At 33.8% G+C, this 19,082-nt stretch overlaps 3 protein-coding genes across 7 annotated transcripts in view; 1 reads left to right on the forward strand and 2 right to left on the reverse strand.

Moving 5' to 3' along the window:
* Positions 1-5,585, reverse strand: part of LOC114248151 (very long-chain-fatty-acid--CoA ligase bubblegum) — a 31,646-nt gene extending 26,061 nt beyond the window's left edge. For 2 of the 5 annotated variants that reach the window (XM_028181316.2, XM_028181303.2), the window contains exon 1: positions 5,429-5,585. In XM_028181316.2, coding sequence (XP_028037117.2) covers positions 5,429-5,461 — 33 coding nt within the window. In that variant the 5' untranslated portion in view covers positions 5,462-5,585. Of the gene's footprint in view, positions 1-840; positions 860-4,970; positions 5,246-5,428 lie in introns of those variants that run through there. The other 3 variants (XM_028181309.2, XM_089727435.1, XM_089727436.1) reach the window with 3 other exon arrangements.
* A 3,441-nt stretch (positions 5,586-9,026) lies between these two features.
* Positions 9,027-13,819, forward strand: sau (Golgi phosphoprotein 3 homolog sauron). The gene is made up of 5 exons (XM_028181421.2): positions 9,027-9,359; positions 9,450-9,597; positions 10,474-10,572; positions 11,267-11,442; positions 12,239-13,819. The coding sequence occupies exons 1-5, from the start codon at positions 9,174-9,176 to the stop codon at positions 12,485-12,487; spliced, it is 858 nt and encodes a 285-aa protein (XP_028037222.1). The 5' UTR covers positions 9,027-9,173; the 3' UTR covers positions 12,488-13,819.
* A 2,371-nt stretch (positions 13,820-16,190) lies between these two features.
* Positions 16,191-19,082, reverse strand: part of LOC114247890 (C-Maf-inducing protein) — a 37,719-nt gene continuing 34,827 nt past the window's right edge. Inside the window, exons 13-14 of the mRNA XM_089727437.1 lie at positions 18,453-18,597; positions 16,191-18,374 (exon numbers count right to left, since the gene is read on the reverse strand). Coding sequence (XP_089583563.1) covers positions 18,250-18,374; positions 18,453-18,597 — 270 coding nt within the window. The 3' untranslated portion in view covers positions 16,191-18,249. The remainder of the gene's footprint in view (positions 18,375-18,452; positions 18,598-19,082) is intronic.

Here is a 19,082-nt window from a genome sequence, read left to right on the forward strand (position 1 = left end):
GCGCGACCGAACTTCATAACGACGGGACGGTGGTCTGAATCTAACTCTGAAATTACTTCGATCGTATGCGCAGAGTTACGTTTTTTAGTAATGCTATATCGAGTATATCCGGGCGATGCGCGATATTTAGCGGGTAGTGCACTGCTTAAAACGATCTTATCAGGTGGAAGATAAACGGACGCGATAACGATCGGCGCGTGTCCCGTCAGTGAGATTCGGCATACTGATGCTTCGATGTTAGCGAGTGCGAGGGGATCGAGCGGGACGCAGTGCAGGGCTCTTCTATAGTAAATAACGGTATCACCACCACGAGCAGTGAGCCTGTCATTCCTAACTAAGTTGTAGTTCGCGATTTTAGGGCCGCGGCGTGCGGGCTTTAGTAGGGTCTCCTGCACTAAAAAAATGTCAATTTGATGGTTACGCAAAAATCACAAACCTGATCTCGTTGATTTGCGAGACCGTATGCGTTAAAAATCCTATCGTGACGGATAGGGGCTTTATTCTACCCGTTTAGCATCTACGACAGTGCACTAGTGTGGGAAAATGAAAAGACGTATCTTTCCGGGTACTTTCTAAAAGTCTATTGCACTCTCAGTAAATTCACACCGTTTTACTGAGATTCTATTTAATTTAATCTCATCTCGTTATATCCCTTTACACTTCATTCGATTTCATCCCATAATCAATTTCATTTGAATCTACTGAAATTCATTTTCAAATAATAAACTACACAATAATGAAATGAAAACATGTCTAAAAAACAAGAATCCAGGCTATTAAAAATAGTAATAATCCAGAAAAGCAATCAGACGTTCATTGTTAGACAAAACAGGTACTCACGGACGTTGAAGTTATAACAAGTTTCTTCAAGGTGACTGCAATTAGTAGGCTAGCGCAGAAAATCAGTGACTACGCTTCAAGAGTGAGTTTTGTAACTATTCTCTGAAAGATATTGCCTACTCTTATGACGTGCAAGTTAATTTTATTCCGAGCTGATTAATTTAGTGAAGTTATGATAATTTTCTATCCAACAATCAGAAAGAAGATCAAGGCATACGAACCGGTATATTTGAACTACTACTTCGTGCGTTCCTAATATTCTTAGCATTTTAGTATATATTTAACTCTTCTCGTACAGATGCTATAATTAGATATTTATTAATTAGACGATATTTTGTAAAACTGAGACTTAGAACTCAGTTCACTTTTTTTTTTTCCTACCTAAGCTGATAACCTTGAGAGGCTATATCAGCGGAACCTTAACTAGTAGGTGAGCTCACGGGGCTCAAACTTGACGAACTTGCTAACACGAACCCTAGCAAGAGCCGCGCTTCGCAGAATCTACCACCGGATCGGAAACGCGACCCACTGAGAAGATCCGGCGAGAAACTCAGTGGGCTGTGTCTGAGGGTTAATTTACTCGTCGAGCCCTTCGTCGCAAGCGACGGGTTCGACGAGAACGGTGACCAGTGCTTGAAGTAGCTAAAAGCACCGTTAGTGGATCGGGAGGATCCGAGATGTCGTGTTTGGGGCGACGTCGATTGCTTTCCATTCCTCCCTTGCCACTTGTAGAACACACATTAAAACTCTCCTCAAATGCCCTGTTCATAAAACACATGCTTACGCAAAATCATTTTCTGTACAAGCAGTTATACTTTGGAATTCCCTCCCTCCAAACATACGAGCGTGCAAAACCATAGCAGCGTTCAAGAAATCTCTTAAAGAACACTTTATCCTTACCATATTAAATAAAAGTATATGTATATATATATATATATATATATATATATATACTTAGTGTGGCTATAAATACTGTTACAATTAAAAATAAACAAAATATTACATTTGAATTTGGAATCTGTCATTTTTATATGATTGCTCATTGCGTTTTCTCATTTTGGCGCCAATACATTGTACAATATTTTGCGATATTAAAATGTAGTGGGGTGATAAAGAGAACCGAATCGCTGTGATTGCATTACACAAAGTAGGTATAGAGCCAAATGCAATTTTTAAAACTCTCCATACGCTTGGTATTAGTAAAATGTTTGTGTACCGGGCTATTAATAGGTGCAATAAGACCTCCTCTGTTTGTGACAGAAAAAGATCTGGCCGCCCACGTAGTGTTCGTACGAAAAAGGTGGTCAAAGCAGCAAGGGAAAGAATTCGAAGAAATCCTGTCCGAAAGCAAAATATTTTATCTCGGGAGATGAAGATAGCACCTAGAACCATGTCGCGTATTTTAAAAGATGACTTAGGACTTGCAGCCTATAAGAGACGTGCTGGTCATTTCTTAACTGATAATTTAAAAGAGAATAGGGTGATAAAATCGAAACAACTACTGAAGCGGTAAGCTGTGTGTACGAATATATTAAATAAATAAAATAAATAAATTTATGCGAACAAAACGTTTTGTATTCTACTAGAAACATTTCAATAACATGAGTATAATAGTATAAATAATTTCAATAACATAAGTAAGTAAAGAAGCCCTTTCCAACTGAATTATTCTTTCATTTCTGAGGATCGTGACTGTTTTGATGCCGCTTGATTTATAATAAATATTGAGCGTTAGTGAGTATAAATTTGTAATATTGCAAAAATGCCCCATGGTTGTTTTAAACTAAATTGCAAATCAAAACCTATGTAAACTGTGTTGGCAAAGAAACCTTAACAATGAAACTACAAGAAAATTAAAAACTCCTTTGTGACGTAGGTTTCTATTAAATTTTACGGGATTATTATGTAGCAAAATACGCACGTCATTACCACTATCAATAGATGCTATTAAACATTAATTATCTGTAGTTTACTTTTCGTAGCCGTGAATAAAATCGCATTGAGCCGGGCTTTGAATAGTTTGTACCTACAGCAATTAAAAATAAAATCAGTGTTCAGATCTCCATTGTCTTGTCAAACACGCTGTCTCGGTCTCACTCCTCAAATCGGAACACATTATTGCTTTTCTGCAGAAATAGACAAGATGGTGGTTACGCTCTGTCACATTCCTTGTCGTACTCGTCGATTACGACGAAGAGTTAGATGTGCGAACTAGTCTATAGACACAACCCACTAAGTTTCTCGCTGGATTTTCTCAGTGGGTTGCGATTCTGATCCGTAGGTAGATTCTGCAAAGCATTGTTCTCACTGGGGCCAGTGCTATAAAACTCTCTCAGGTTGAGCCTGTGAGCTCACATAGATACCAGTCAGTTAGCCCCTTAGACTACCAGCAAATAGGTAGCGGAAAAAAAGCAGTATCTTAATCACCAGTGTATTACATTATATCACCTACGTCAGATTTGTAATTCTCTGGAAAAAAAAAAAACCTTAAAGTTATTGATCTCGATCTTTCGAAATTTACTTTATAATCTTTAAATGAACGACATTTCAAAGTCATTTCGTTGGTCTCGCTATCATCATCTTATCGGATTAATGTGCTTATAATAAGTACTTAATTGTAAATACTGCACATTCAGGTTCTTGTTCAGAACAATACCTAATAATTACATTTGAAGGTGAACAAACTGTATTGCTTAGATTTCTTCAATCAGGAATTAACACGGAGCATTCACCTGAAGTAAAAGACTGTTTGAATTGATTATAAGCACGTAAAATTAATTAATATTAATATTACGATTTTGTAACTAGTATAACTGATGAGACCGTGCGCATAGAAATCGCATAAAGCTAAATTCTTTATCTCTTGTAATCATTACTATATAGGGCATTCAAGGGCAATTAGAAATAACCTTGACAGTGTAAACTAGAAAGCAAATTTCGCCCGTACAAGCGAGCGAAATTTTGATCACAAAGATCATGTTATAGACAACTTAGACACTCTAATAATGGATGTTATTCAAAACTTCACAATTTAATCGATATCAGGGATTTCAGTAAGCAACAAAGTATTTCTACATAATATGGGTGTGTTAAAAGATAGCGATACGGGGACAGTACTGTTATCATTTACTAATACTAGCACAGCAACGAAAAATATCACTGTTTCAAAGAAAAGAAAAAAGGTCATTCATGGAAAAGGTCGTATTTGATTCCTATATACTGGCAGGTACCTGATGAAATATTAGATCGCAATATTATAATGAATGTAAAGCGTGAGGAACTGCATAATTAAACCACTATGTAACACTTCGATACCTGTCCAAGAGAGCGATGTACTACATTATCACAAACGGAAAACCAATTTTAATATTATGCTAAGTTAAAAATTTACGCAATCTACGTTAATGAAGGAAGTAAGTCTAATACGTTCCACGTGTCGTTACATCGCATAGGTTCCCAGCCTACATTTGGTATTGAGTTGGGTTACACTGCGTGATTCAATGAAACAGAATATTTTATCGCGATAAATTGCTAGTAACTACATATCAGCACTATCGTCTATCTCCAGTTTTCGAGCATCCATAAAAATATTTCAGTAGGTATAATTTGTATAATAAAATGGATTTATTAAAAACTTTCCAATGCATATATATATGAGCCCTGTTTATATTATTTAAAACTGAGTAAATTACAAATTCAAATTTATGATACAAATCGATATTATGTATATTTCCTTGAGCTATGTTAATTTTGGCAGTCGGACATATAACGGGTTTTCGGCCTGATAACGTAGTTCATCGCACAACGAACCAACTCGCCTCTCGCATACAAACTCTATCACGACGATATTGTGAGTTTGTGAGGAAAATAATAATCGCACTCAGATGTTTTCAATTATGACAGTTATCAATAAATATCGTTATACGTTATCACACTATTTGGGTTGTATTTTCCGTAAAATCAATTGCTAGATTAAATATAAATTAAATTGAAAATATTGTATTACAAAAACGACTAAGAATTAATTACATAGAGCATATATAAAATCGTGCAATGACAGGGAAACTAGTATCTGAAAAAATCGAAATACCTACTTTAATCATTACTTTGTAACAAACCTATGTACTTACACTATTTTTATTTCTTTTTTCAAGCATCGTAATTTAATAAAATACTCAGGCACTCGAGTAATTTCATAAGCGCACTTTGGATTCCACGAATTTGACATTCACGTTAAACTAAAATCACAAGTTTGTGAGAAACGTCACTATCAGCAGTTCGCGTGGCTTGACCCCGCGTAGGTCGAAGCTAGACAGAATGTTATTATGGATTACTGCGACCGCGACGACGCGAGTGATGCGGCCAACTGGCGTCTTGCCCCTGCCCGCTACCACGCACAACTCAAGTGTAAAGTTCATTTTACTATTTGCGAAGACTTTACAAACATTTCGTTTTTGGCGCCTTCAGCCTGGTTCGAAGTATAACACAATTTTGAAACAAAAAAACTGAAGACAGTCATTGGGAGATTATCTTCCGTCGTCTTTGTGTGGACATAATATTATGTATATTTTAATAAAGAATTACATACCGTATTGTTTTTGTGTTCCTGTACCGCGTCCATGTCTGTTCAGTGCTTAGTGTCACTCAACTATCACAAAGCACACGTGCTCACAAGCGGCCGTGGTTGACTGAATGCTCGAACTGACGAATACGTACCGTACACCTTTTTTCTTCTCTGTATGATAACAGCTTGGGCTTTAGCTAATCGGTTTTTGCTGCGTTTTTTTGCTCGCTTTTATTTTTACATAATATATACGATCTAATCCATTTAATCTTTTGATTATCACGAGATAAGTTTATACGAGTGCCTTCTCCCCTTGTAAGTTCTTAATACTTACTTTAAATAATTATCTTAACACGATTTGATAAAATTTAAATTTAATCATACTTTACATATGCAGATAGGTACATATAATATTAAATTACATTACAGAAATGACATATTTATTACATTTTTAATTCAATGGACAATAAATTACGATGAACTTAATTATTATGTCCATTTGCAATGATTAAAACACCTGAAATAATTTTGTAAGTTTTTGAAATAGCAAAAGTAAGACAAACACATTATCGCATAACGCGTGGGATCACCAGGGGGGTTGAGTTGGTGGCTATGCGAGCGTGCTGCCAGTTGACACTAAAATGTTGTACGCTTTACATTACAGGCTAAAAAATCTATTTATTAAAACGACAAAGACCTATTCATACTTAGCAAAGGAGATGAGTATTGTTTCTACTATTTTTCTGAACTAATCTTGCACGCGACTTTCTTCATGTAGAAATTCGTTCGAAAACTAGTGGCAGTAAATTAGATCTGGAATCTGGAATTTAATACTAAATACGGTTGTGTTTGCGTTCCCCTTGTGGATCCTAGTTCCACTCGTATGTCGTGTCGTGTTCCATTGTGTTTGAATATTGATGGAGTCTTCGAGGCATAGGTTCAACAAAACATAGTTAGAAATGACTGAATTTACGACATATCCTTCTTTAAGCGAGATTTGTGAAGAGTACAAGCAGTACATAGAACGGCTTGGCTCTGCCCGTTTTTTTTTTTCCTATCTAAGCTGTGAGCCTTGAGAGGCTATTTCAGCGTAACCTTAACTAGTAGGTGAGCTCACGGGGCTCAAACCTGACGACGTCGTTAACACGAACCCTAGCAAGAGCCGTGCTTTGCAGAATCTACCACCGGATCGGAAACGCGACCCACTGAGAAGATCCGGCAAGAAACTCAGTGGGTTGTGTCTGAGGGTTAATTGACTCGTCGAGCCCTTCGTCGCAAGCGACGGGTTTGACGAGAACGATGACATTGCTGACGTCTATGGGCGACGGTAACCACTCACCACCAAGTGGCCGTATGCTTGTGTGCGTACAAGGGCAATAAAAATTATAATTTTGCGGGTTTCATTATACGATGTTATTCTATCACCGTGGAAGTCAATAATGGACAGTTGTTTTAAGGCATATTTTTAATAAGGCGTATTTCATAAGTAAAACGGGTACCTACCTGCCTGGGGGATTCGAACATTATTGCATTACTTAATACGAATGCAGCACACCTTATCCTTTACGAGTTTTAATTACTTATTGTTACTAATTAATTGCTGTTAATTAGTTAGTAGGAACTCCGACAGCCGCTAATGTCAAGTAGTATGGCTTACTTCCTAGTCAGACCATTTATGTTTAAAAAACCTTACCCCGTATTATTTTCATATAGCAATTTGTATAGACCGGTTTTTTTTTTATTATAATAAAAAATAAAAAATAAAATGATATATTTGTAATTCTACTTATGATAGCATTTTTAATGATGGAATGCAAATTTTTATATACCTTTGTCATTCAACCGTTTTTATTCAGTAAACTTATGCCCTAATTAACGGCTGTCAGGCGGGTTATGAACACGGATCGATAACACTACTCTGCTTAATTCTGTTGGGAAAGAATCGTATGTTCTAGTTAAGGTATAGGGTGACATAGCAAATGTAAGATCTCTGAAAAATATCTTATGACTCAAGGCTCAACCTTGAACTTCCTCTTTCTTATATTTATGTATAAATATGTACTTTCATTACTTAGTAATATATAGGTACATAAATGTGTAAATATAGCATAGTTAACCTTTCTTCTCCGCGTTTTTCTTTGTTTTTTTTGTGGAGATGCGATGCACGACATTTAGTGTTCACAATTTTATGCATTTGAAAATAGTCTCTTTTTTTGTTTTCAAAATGACTTTATCAAAAAAAAAAAGAAAAAAAAAGAAAAATGACACTTTTTTGATGTCAGTGATTATGATCGAATTTTGATCATTGGTAAAAAATAGGTACACAGACGAACCACAAAGTGATCTTATCTTTTTTCTGTACTTTGCGCCTGGACAAAAATTTGTACTTTATCGACATGATTAACCGGGGGTAAACTGTGTGTTACTGGATCGTGACTTCTAAATACCAGATATAGTTTAAGTACGTTTGCTTACATGCAGAAGATGGTGTCAGAATTTCAAAAATTCGCATATCGAGGACTGTGTTGCGATCTCTGAATTCATATATTGCATCGCTTATTGTAATTTACGAAAGTCTCTGCGGAATCTCTGAGGAATTAGCTGAGATTAAGTTAATGTATCTATTCACATGAAACTACATCAAATATATTCTCCAATAAACTATAGCGTGAGATTATTTCTTCCACATAATCGGTCTTTCATCAAAATAGATTTAAAAATAGAGATCTTGGGGAGAGATAAAATGTTTCTTAAACTATTAGGTATTTATTTTTAGTAACGAAGAATCATCTTTTTAGTGCAATATATGTGAAAACAGGTTATTAGATTCTTCTACAATATATTTCGTAATCTAACTATTTCATCCAATGCAACACCATCACAGTTCCACACTCCCTGTCAAATCAAGTTCTTCTATCTGTGATAGTTTCTGTTACTACTCGGGTTTTAACGGGAAATTAATTGTAGATTCCGGAAAAGGAACCTGCTAGAATATCCAAAAAAGACAGCAGGCGCTGCCACGCCGTAGTAAGTGGCATAACTGTCTTTTAATTGTCCGTACTGTCGTTAATCCTGAAGTACCTGATCACGTTAATAGGACAATTTTATTAAATTACTCTATTGCCATCGGCTATCGATAAGTATAAGAATTTAAATTCAATCCAAAACTTTAAACTGAATTAAAGTCACTTTCAAAGATACATAGGTACACACCAAGCACAGAAAAACTTGTTAAAAATAATACCTCTCTGTGGGATTTGAACAACAGCATAGCTATTATCGCTGTGAACCCTTTAGGAGGCTTTAAGTATTGACAGTTTGAAAGTAAATTCAAAGTAAATTACAATAAACTAAAATAAGTCACAGCCTAAGTACTCAGCTCGGTACTCGACTTCTGTGGATACTCGAGATTGTACTCAATTTCTTTCTCTTCTTTGTCTTTCCGAGTTCTTTCACAGTATTGTAGCTTGCAAGGGTAGTACAAATACATGAAAACTTCAAAAAGGTGTTCGAATTCATTTAATTCGACACATTGCTAGTAAATCAATCAATCGAAATGATTAGATTAATATTTGCAAAGATGCTTAAAATTACACACTGAATGGTTTTGGTGAAAAGGAACGTATAGTCGGCCATGTTTTCGACAACAACATCACGTCGCAACGTAAACGTCAACTTGACCATTCATTTACAATTTTTCGATATAAATATAGTTCTTTCTTGTGAAATTAATTAGTTTTAGCATTTTAAAATATAACTTAATGAGAATATGAACCGTACTGAGGGTTTAGTGCAACGAAGAAATGTTATAAAGGAGAGTAACACAGACGGACAGAAAGAAAATCACGACAACGATGATAAGAAAAATGATAAAAATTATGATGACGGAGATTCCAAGGAAACTAAATTGACATTAATGGAAGAAGTGTTACTGTTAGGGCTAAAGGATAAAGAGGTGAATATTTACATGACTAACTGATCTGATAAATACAATGGTATTCCAGCAGTCTAAAGATCGTGACATGCTCATCTTCTACCGTTTCAGGGTTATACATCATTTTGGAATGACTGCATATCCAGTGGTCTAAGAGGATGCATTCTAATTGAACTGGGTTTAAGAGGACGACTTGAACTGGAGCGAGCTGGAATGCGTAGGAAAGGCTTGTTGTCTAGAAAAGTGATTGTAAAGTCAGGTAGGTGACTACTGCTCAAGTTTAATTAACAAACCCATATATCTGTTTTAAAAGTGTCGATAAAATTTTGAATATTCTAAAGTACCCATTAACAACTGATCAACACTGAAGCTAAAGGTGCTATTAATGCTAAATTGATTAAAGCTATATTTTCTCACATAGAAAATACCCTTTTTGTTCCAGAAAATGCATTTCTTTAACCTAATATAAATATAGTAAAAAAGTTGACAATTTAATTTTCTTTCATCCAAATTACAAATATTGAAATTTGAAAATTGTCTGAAAAATTAATCACTACATCCTAAGTTTTGTTTATATAATATATTTTCTAGAAATTAAAATTTATAAGCTATAAGTTTTACAATATTCTAAATAGCAACCACATAACATCAAATGAGCCATAAGGATGTTGAGTAGTCTTCAATGTTTAAAAAAAAATTGTAATCTTTTCACACTTACACAACCTCAAAACCATCTAGTATTCTTAGTATATGGTGAGCAGATAATGATGAACTAACAGGGGATTTTTTGTGACAGACGAAAATAAACAATCTTATTAATTATTTAACAAAAAAAGCTATCAATAATTAACTATAAAAGAACTAAAGTATCAGCTTGAATTGTAATTAATTTTGATAACATTTAAAAAATACATTAGCAAACATTATTTTATTGATAAAAATATATTTTAGTAGAAATAGTCAATACTTTATTTTTTTTATATTTAGAAGCGAATTATTTATAATGGCTGTTGAAACTTGTTGTGCAACATACTCTAAAGCAATTTGAAATTCTAATAAGCAAACAAAATGAATTATTTCACTATCAACAAGCTCTTAAATTACATTGTAACAAAATAAAATAAAAACATTTTAGATACTTTAACCGGTGATGTTCTGCTAGATGAAGCTCTGAAACATATGAAAGATACTGACCCTCCAGAAACAGTACAAAGCTGGATTGAATATCTGAGTGGTATGTAAATATTTATGATTTCAAATGTTACAGTTGTGCAACAAATATGACATTTACCAAGAGCTTAGAGTTTATGTGTTGTGAAAATTAAGTTATGCAATTTTATCAGGAATTGTAACTTTTTGTTTTAGAGGGCAATAGATCCAATTTCACAGTTTTTGAGAATTGGAAATAAGTATGTTATAATCTTGAGAGAAAACTATGGTTTATGTTGGTCAATATTTCTAAGAGATTTTAGCTCTAGGCAGGTTTAGAAACTTGGCAGTAGATTTTAGTATAATTTCAATAAGTGGTTAAATTAAATGTTGAATAGATTAAAACTCCTAAAAATTATTCCAAATAAAACAATAAATATTTTTAAATAGAATAACAGATTTAATTTTATTTTACAACAAATTGGCTTGGCTCAATTACTTTCCAAGGCAAGGATATTTACTAGGGTTTGCCTACTGATCAAAATTCAAGCATAATTTCTGGCACCTTAACATCTCTTCTGCCAGAAGCTGGAATGGCACCTTAGGCTACCAGCGAATAGGTAGGGAAAAGTGTTTAAATTCTTATATATTACATTTATTTGCTTTATTATCAATAGCCACCTCATAAAAGAAATTATACTTCACTGTTTGGCCGTGGCCTATTTATATGAAAATATATGGAAATGAGTTTTAAAGATGTAGATGGACAATATTTTTAGGTGAAACATGGAATCCAATGAAACTGAAATACCAGTTAAAGAACGTACGCGAAAGATTGGCTAAAAATCTAGTTGAGAAAGGGGTTTTAACAACAGAAAAACAAAATTTTCTTTTATTTGACATGACGACACACCCTCTCACAGATAATGTCGTTAAGTGCCGTTTAGTTAAAAAGGTAAGTCAAATAATAATGTTTTGATATTTAGTTATTTAAAACCCTTTATTATTAAAACCAGCTACTTCAATACACACCTGCCAATTAACAACAGTAAAGCTGATTGTTTATAAATAATTTGCAATAATATTGTCATTACCATTAAGCTATGATTTATGAATGCAAACAAACATGCTATTAATATAATATGAATATGTAAAGAATTTATTTTCATGCTTAAATAAAAAACCTGAATATGTTAACTAAGTACACTGTAACTTAGTACATATTATAATTATCAAGGATTACGAGAGTTTTGTTAATATTAACACATAATGCTTAAATCATGGTTTTTAACTTGCAACACTGAGAATTAGCCCATAAATGTAGTATTCGTACATAAATATTAAAAAATGATGCATTTAATTACATATTTGTATTGAAGGTAACGTTCCTTGAAAACCCGTTCGGGTAGATACTAATATGATCCTGCCTATTTCTGCCGCAATCCATTGATGCATTACAGTTTTGAAGCATCGTATAGGTTAGGCAGCGGCTTGGCTCTGCCCCTGGCATTGGTGAAGTCCATGGGCGACGGTAACCACTCACCATCAGGTGGGTCGTATGCTCGTCTGCCTACAGGGGCAATAAAAACAAATAAAAATGATATAGCCGTGTTATACTACAATAATTGAGGCTTCGACATCTCGTCACGGTGTGTGGCAACATTCAAATTGTCATATCTATGGGCTACAGTACAAATTCACATTACAACTGTTTCCCACATCTACGCAATTAACAAATATATATATTTTAGGTTCAAGAAGCAGCACTACGTCGTTCAATTACTGACGTAGCACATGCAGATAAAAGATCTTTAGCGTTATTGATGTTGGCACACTCAGCTGATGTGCTAGAGAATGCTTTCGCGCCCTTATCTGATGAAGACTACGAGTTGGCGACGCGACGCGTGCGAGCCCTGCTTGATCTAGATTTCGAAGCGGAAGCCATGAGGCCCGATGCTTGTGAAATTATGTGGGCAGTGTTTGCGGCCTTCACTAAATAGTTGTAATGTGTTATCGTGAATGGCGATTCTTAGAAAATTTAACTATAAAACATGGTTTATATTTATCTGTTCATAAGCCCAATATATTATGATGACAAACACTATCGGAGTTAATTCAAACTGTAATGGCCATCGTCTGTACATAATATGGATCGTTGTACGAAAACCCAGAAGAACAAGTTTAATGCCATACATTTTACTGTCGTGAAAATCTTGGTAAAACTTTGTAAAATTTGTACAAACCAGACTGTAAATAAGAATATGTAACCAGTATTAAATTATTCCATTTGGTGCATTTTTATTGTTTTATTTGTACTATCAAAATTATAGGAAAATCAAAGTTAACGAAAATTGTTTTTTAAAGCTAACTTAGTCTTATATGTATTTTAAAAAATCAAGAAAAAAACTAGTAAAAGTGTTTGTAGAATTTCAAAATTGCATAGCCTTTTACGTAAAATTCTAATTTAAAAAAGATTTTCAGTTAAAATCCAAGACGATATAAATATGTTTGCGTGTTTGTTTGAAAGGCACAAAAAGGTATGTTGTGTTTAAGAGATATTGTAAATTAAATGATAGATTAAAATAATTATTGAATTGTATAACCATGTACAGTGTGGCTTATCGTAACTTTCAAAGTTAGATGTGTGTATTATTATTGGCTTTTAAGGCGATACTTTCTGATTGAGTTCGCTCCAAAAATGAAAACAGAAAGAAGTCATTTTCGTCTGTCAATTTGTTATGATTGGCCTCCTGTATTATTAATATGCCTATATTATTTAGATACTAGATAATTTCATCAAAATAGTTTTTTCTATTTCAATATTTACTGTAGTCATAGTTTGACTGAGAATCATCGGCGTGTTTTAATTGAATATTTCTGTTTGTTTTCTTCAAATTTATTGTACGGATAAGTATACATTGTGTTAAAATAGCAATATTCTGATAAGTGTTAGCGTACAAGAATTGTACATTATTAATTTCATGCGATACAATCAGGTTTTTATGATATGATAAATTCTGTTAGATAATTTAGTTTTCAACATACATATTTTTACAGTTTATTATTAAAAGTATTTTGCAATGATATCTAATTATTGGAATGTTGAAAAATGATAATAATTTTATTTAACGCAACGCGGAGTTTGTTAATGTAATAAACTATCCAAAATACAAAATTAAACGTCTATATTTGCGTCACATACATATCTGGAGCGAAACCTTGAATCCGCAAATGTCGTTGTTGAAACTCGTTGGATGGACTTCGAGTCAAAAAATAAAGTACGAAACTTGTTTTAAATAAACAAAGAGAAATAAGTAATCCTTTAGTTTCTTGTCACTAACACTCACTCAATAGATACTATAAGCGTCTTGAAAGGCACGTCAATATAAAAACCTTAGGGCCTGTGCACACCACGTTTTTTAAACGCGCTGTCGACGCGCGTTTGTAGCGATACAGACGCGATACGCACGCAAGTCAGACGCAGCCTGTAGACCTTTGCACACATGTATACATTCAAATACGCCTTTGAATCGATACAGACGCGATGCTAACGCGCGTTTTTATCGATACACGTGCGCGTTCGCATCGCGTTTGTCTCGATACAAACGACAACAAGCCGCTCTGTAGGATAAAAGCGACGGCGCGTATAAAAAACGTGGTGTGCACAGGCCCTTAGAGCGTGTTTTTTAACGTTCTCAATAGCGCAAAAGTTAACTCAAAACTTGCAGTTGGAACAGCGCTCCTAGCGGCAAAGGTAAACGAACGTTCCAACTCTATACAAATTTGATTTAACTTTTACGCTATAGAGACAGTTAAAAAACTCGTGCAAAGCACAACGAACCCGCGTCCAAATTTAATATTTTTCGAGGGATTTCATGAACAATAAAAGATGGGATTAGTGTATAAATAAGGTAATTATAAACAAACTAGCCGTACCCGTCCGCTTCGCTGGGCATTTAAAATTAACATTATTATTTTTCACCCCCACAAAGATTCTCATCATTAACGCCCCCGCAACTGGTGTAGGGAGGCCAACGCTCATATAAATATTAGCCTATCCATTAATTACATGTATTTTCTACATGAACACCAAGTTTCAAGTCAATCGGATGCATGGTTCAGTAGTTATAACGGAACATCCGTAAAAAACCACTGTAGATTTATATATTAGTATAGACTACATATTCCCGCGCTAACTAAAATTTAACCTTGTTTTTCTTTGAGATAATGATGTATGATTTTTATAATTTTAATTTATGTATTTAGTACAAACTATGTAAGTATAGTATCTTATGCACTCTATTAAATAAAATTACTTTTCTTATTTGTATGATATATGCGTCATATATTATGGCTGCATTAACCTACAATGAATATCTATTTCATAACATTTTTTTATATGATAGGTATTTTGTATGATAAATATGTAAAATAAAATAGATGTGTCGAAATTAAGCAAATAAAATTATATCTACTATACAAAGATTTTGTTAAATTCTTTGTTAAACCTAAGTTCGCAGCCCAGAATTCTTACCTTTTATTTATGCCGAAAAGCAATCATGTGTCTTTTTGTGTGGATTCTTTTGTCCCAAACGTCTTTACAACTATACCTGAATTACACTTCCTATCTGTTTCAAATGGCAGGATAGCCAGCATTTTAAATGGTGTCTACGGCAGTTCAAAATGCCTATAACAAATAAAGTAGAGCCTCACCGCCTGTTTGTTGGTAACTCAAGGCCTCAACTCTGGTGATCCCTCCAATACCACAGCGTGAATACCGCGGCCATGTTAACACACTAATTCTAACAAAAAATAACTGCAATACCAAATTACTGTAGGTAACTGCTATCCAACCATTTAAAATGTATTACGCAGAAGCATCGGTGCAGAAATAAAAGACATATTTTGCAGTACTAACAATATTGAACCTACACATTTTCATGCTGGAAAACTTGTCAGAACTCGTTACCACCTACAGACATCATGTGACTCGATCAAAACCCCTGAAATAAGTTCCTGTAGTAATTAAAAGCGTTCGCCTTCGGAGAACAACGGGAAACAAAGTTTATTTTACTTTATAGAAGTCGTCGTGGCCTAACGGATAAGACGTCCGGTGCATTCGTGTTGAGCGATGCACCGGTGTTAGAATCTCAGGCGTGTACCAATTTTTCTAATGAAATACGTACTCAACAAATGTTCACGATTGACTTCCACGGTGAAGGAATAACATCGTGTAATAAAAATTAAAAACCCGCAAACATTATAATTTGCGTAATTACTGGTGGTAGGACCGCTTGTGAGTCCGTGCGGGTGGGTACACCACCCTGCCTATTTCTGCCGTGAAGCAGTAATGCGTTCCGGTTTGAAGGGCGGGGTAGCCGTTGTATCTATACTTAGACCTTAGAACTTATATCTCAAGATGGGTGGCGCATTTACGTTGTAGATGTCTATGTGCTCCAGTAACCACTTAACACCAGGTGGGCTGTGAGAACTTCCACCCATCTAAGCAATAAAAAAAATCCAGAGTTGAAAGATTTATGGAGACATAAAGGCACCATGTGTGAGAACTTAGAATCAACGAATATTGGAAGGCGGTGTTACGAATCTTGAATTCATTTCATCATACGTTTTTTTTTTAATTTCATTATAAGTGAATGTTATTTCAAATTTCTAATGTGTTTAAGGCGAAAATTAAATAAAAAATAACGTAATTCGTTTATTTTTAATATAAACTTGCACACTTCACACACATTAAATAAGTCTTATACCTCTTCATGACTTATCCATATATAAGTATACTCAATGTGGTATCCCCTATGATGACATGAAGCACTCGAATGAATAAACATTTATTATTATTCTGAAAACGTAATAGAAGAAAATGTAAACGTTACATATTAGATAACTTCCTCGAAAAGTATATAATTTTTGTTCATACCCAAATTTGTTACGCCTAACTACATGTTAGCTTTGACTTATAAAAATTGATTTTCGCCTAGCTCACAATACCGTGCACGTCGAATAATTATAATTTGAACGGCAAAAACAAAATCCTTAATCTTTTCTAAGAATATTGTCAGATACATGTATATCTAAACCGCATACCGGCTACTGTAAACAGTGAATATAGCATATAATTAGTTAGTTTTCTTATACCAATTTATGCATCAAATATATGTGACAAAATCCTTAGAATGTAATCACCCTATTTTGGTGACAAATAACCGAAAACTTACAACATGTTAAGTATTACATATAAAAGTATAATGGTTCTATGTTATAATTTTAAATTAAATGCTTAATGCGTAATACAATAACTCCCTGGTTACAGTTTAATACGAAGAACGAACACTTTTTGGTAAAAATGGCTTAATTTTAAGTAAATAATGTGAATACTTAGGTACTTATTACTTGATAATACGTTGCACTTGAACCAGAAATACCAACTCTAAATTTCTCTTTATTACAAATGAATTAATTAAAACATTAAAAACATTTAAAAAAATGCTTCATGTTATCATAGAATTACATTTAATTAAATATATTCCTAGGATTTACATCGTCTTCTGGCATTTTTGAATAGGTATGCAGCATATATTAACAGTGAGGATACATTTAGGTAGGTACTTAGCTCTACTCAAACTTGACATTCAAAAAGGTACATCAACACTTATTTTTAACTATACTTATTTGTAGAATTTACGAATAAACAATCTTTATTGAATGTTGATTGCTCAACTGCCGGCTACTCGTTTTCATTAGGTCATTAGGACTCTTGCTATATATATTTATGATTTTCAGAACCATAGAACAGCGAAAACTTGAAAATATCGGAACATTTTAAGAGTATGAAAGATTTATATTATAGAGACAGTTTCATTTCCTTACTACAGTGCAAATTACTACAATAAATTCGAGTTAATTAACATAGATTTCAAATAATTGAAAGGATTTGTTGAAATTCGTAATTTAAAAGACGATTACGTCACATCAAATAAAGATACGCTAAATACAATAAGACAGTAATTAACCTACGTACGTACACTAAACATAAATTATGCTAGAATATGTTTAACTACGAGTAAATTCTTTAAAAGTTACATATGACGTCCTGTACTTTCACATATTACACACTTCAGAGTTGGTTCACAGCCCAGAAATTATAATTAAGTTTCTTAAATGATTATAAATTAAGCGTATTTGAATAAAATTTTATAAGTGAACATAAAAACTAAGATAATAAAATTTTGTGCAAATTACATTTCAGAATCGATTTGATAAATATTTTATTTTCATTATCGGTATTCAGAGGTCTTGCAAAGGTCTGTGTATACATCGTTATGTATTAGAAATTATTTTATGATTTAAAATGAAATAAATATTAATACAACTGATTAAATTCCTTATGCTGTGCCTGAGTGACATACATACATACTTTTCTTCATAATAAGTTGAGAACCTATCTATAAAGACCATAATATCTATTGTTATATTTACTAAGTTTTAGGCAAGCTCGACTAAAACGTTTTCAGGTACGATGAATGGTTAGGAGAATATTATATTATTAATCAGTATAATCTTGAACTATTAGAAATGCCACCACTAGTGACTGAAAAGGGATCAATAATAGACTAGCACGAAATGCATTGGTGTCAGTTCCTGTTTAATTAGTACCGATATTAAGATTAAAAATTAATACTGCAGAGTACGGATTGAGATCGTGTAGATTTTCAAGCTAACTTGATTAGTTCGCCGTCAACCGTCACCACGCCTCCGTGTACCTGATGTCGTACTCTTGAAGTTGCGGTAGTCTGTCACGTAAGACCTCAAAAGCCTCCGCCGACAGTTTGGTGCTGTTTAGATTTAATCGCCGCAAGTTGGACAGTCCTAGAAATAAAATAAAAACTAATCGTCTGACCTAATAACCTTTAAACAGCGTTGTTCAAATATGCAAACGTGGGGTACCTGACAAGGCCTCGATGCCTTTATCCGATACCGGAGTTTCGCACAAATTGAGCACTTGCAATTCTGTCAGATGCTCTGCTATTAACTGCAGACCAGTGTCGCCGAATTTAGTAGCCCAGAGATTCAAATAGCGAAGTGAGGGTAGCTGGAATGATATAAATTTTAAGAATAACCATATTGTTATTAACACTAAACATACCATAACGGGTCAAATGACCCATTTTGAAATTTTGCATTGAAAATGCAGGTATCATCTTATTGCTTTTGCACATTTGACTCAATGACTTTTTTTTACCAATTAATATACAGTTATTATACTATTTTTTTTTATTTTGGTTTGTTTCTTTTGAGTAATACTTGTCGTATACCGTAATCTAATCGCTATAGTAAAAATAGGTACCAGTAAATGTTGGTATGATTAGTGTTAAAAGGAGGGTTAATTCCTAGGGTCGAAAAATCGAATCCAAAACATTCGCATAATCGATAATTACAGCGTAGAATATGTTGTTGTATTTTATTATGTATTTAAAAAGCAAACAAACGGTTCTTTATTTTAAAACTAAATCATTTAAATTTGTTTGATATATAGTCTCAACTCATCCAAATGAAATGTAATATAGCAAATATAGT

This window comes from Bombyx mandarina, chromosome 05, assembly GCF_030267445.1.
Source record: "Bombyx mandarina strain Sakado chromosome 05, ASM3026744v2".
Classification (NCBI taxonomy): Eukaryota; Metazoa; Arthropoda; class Insecta; order Lepidoptera; family Bombycidae; genus Bombyx; species Bombyx mandarina.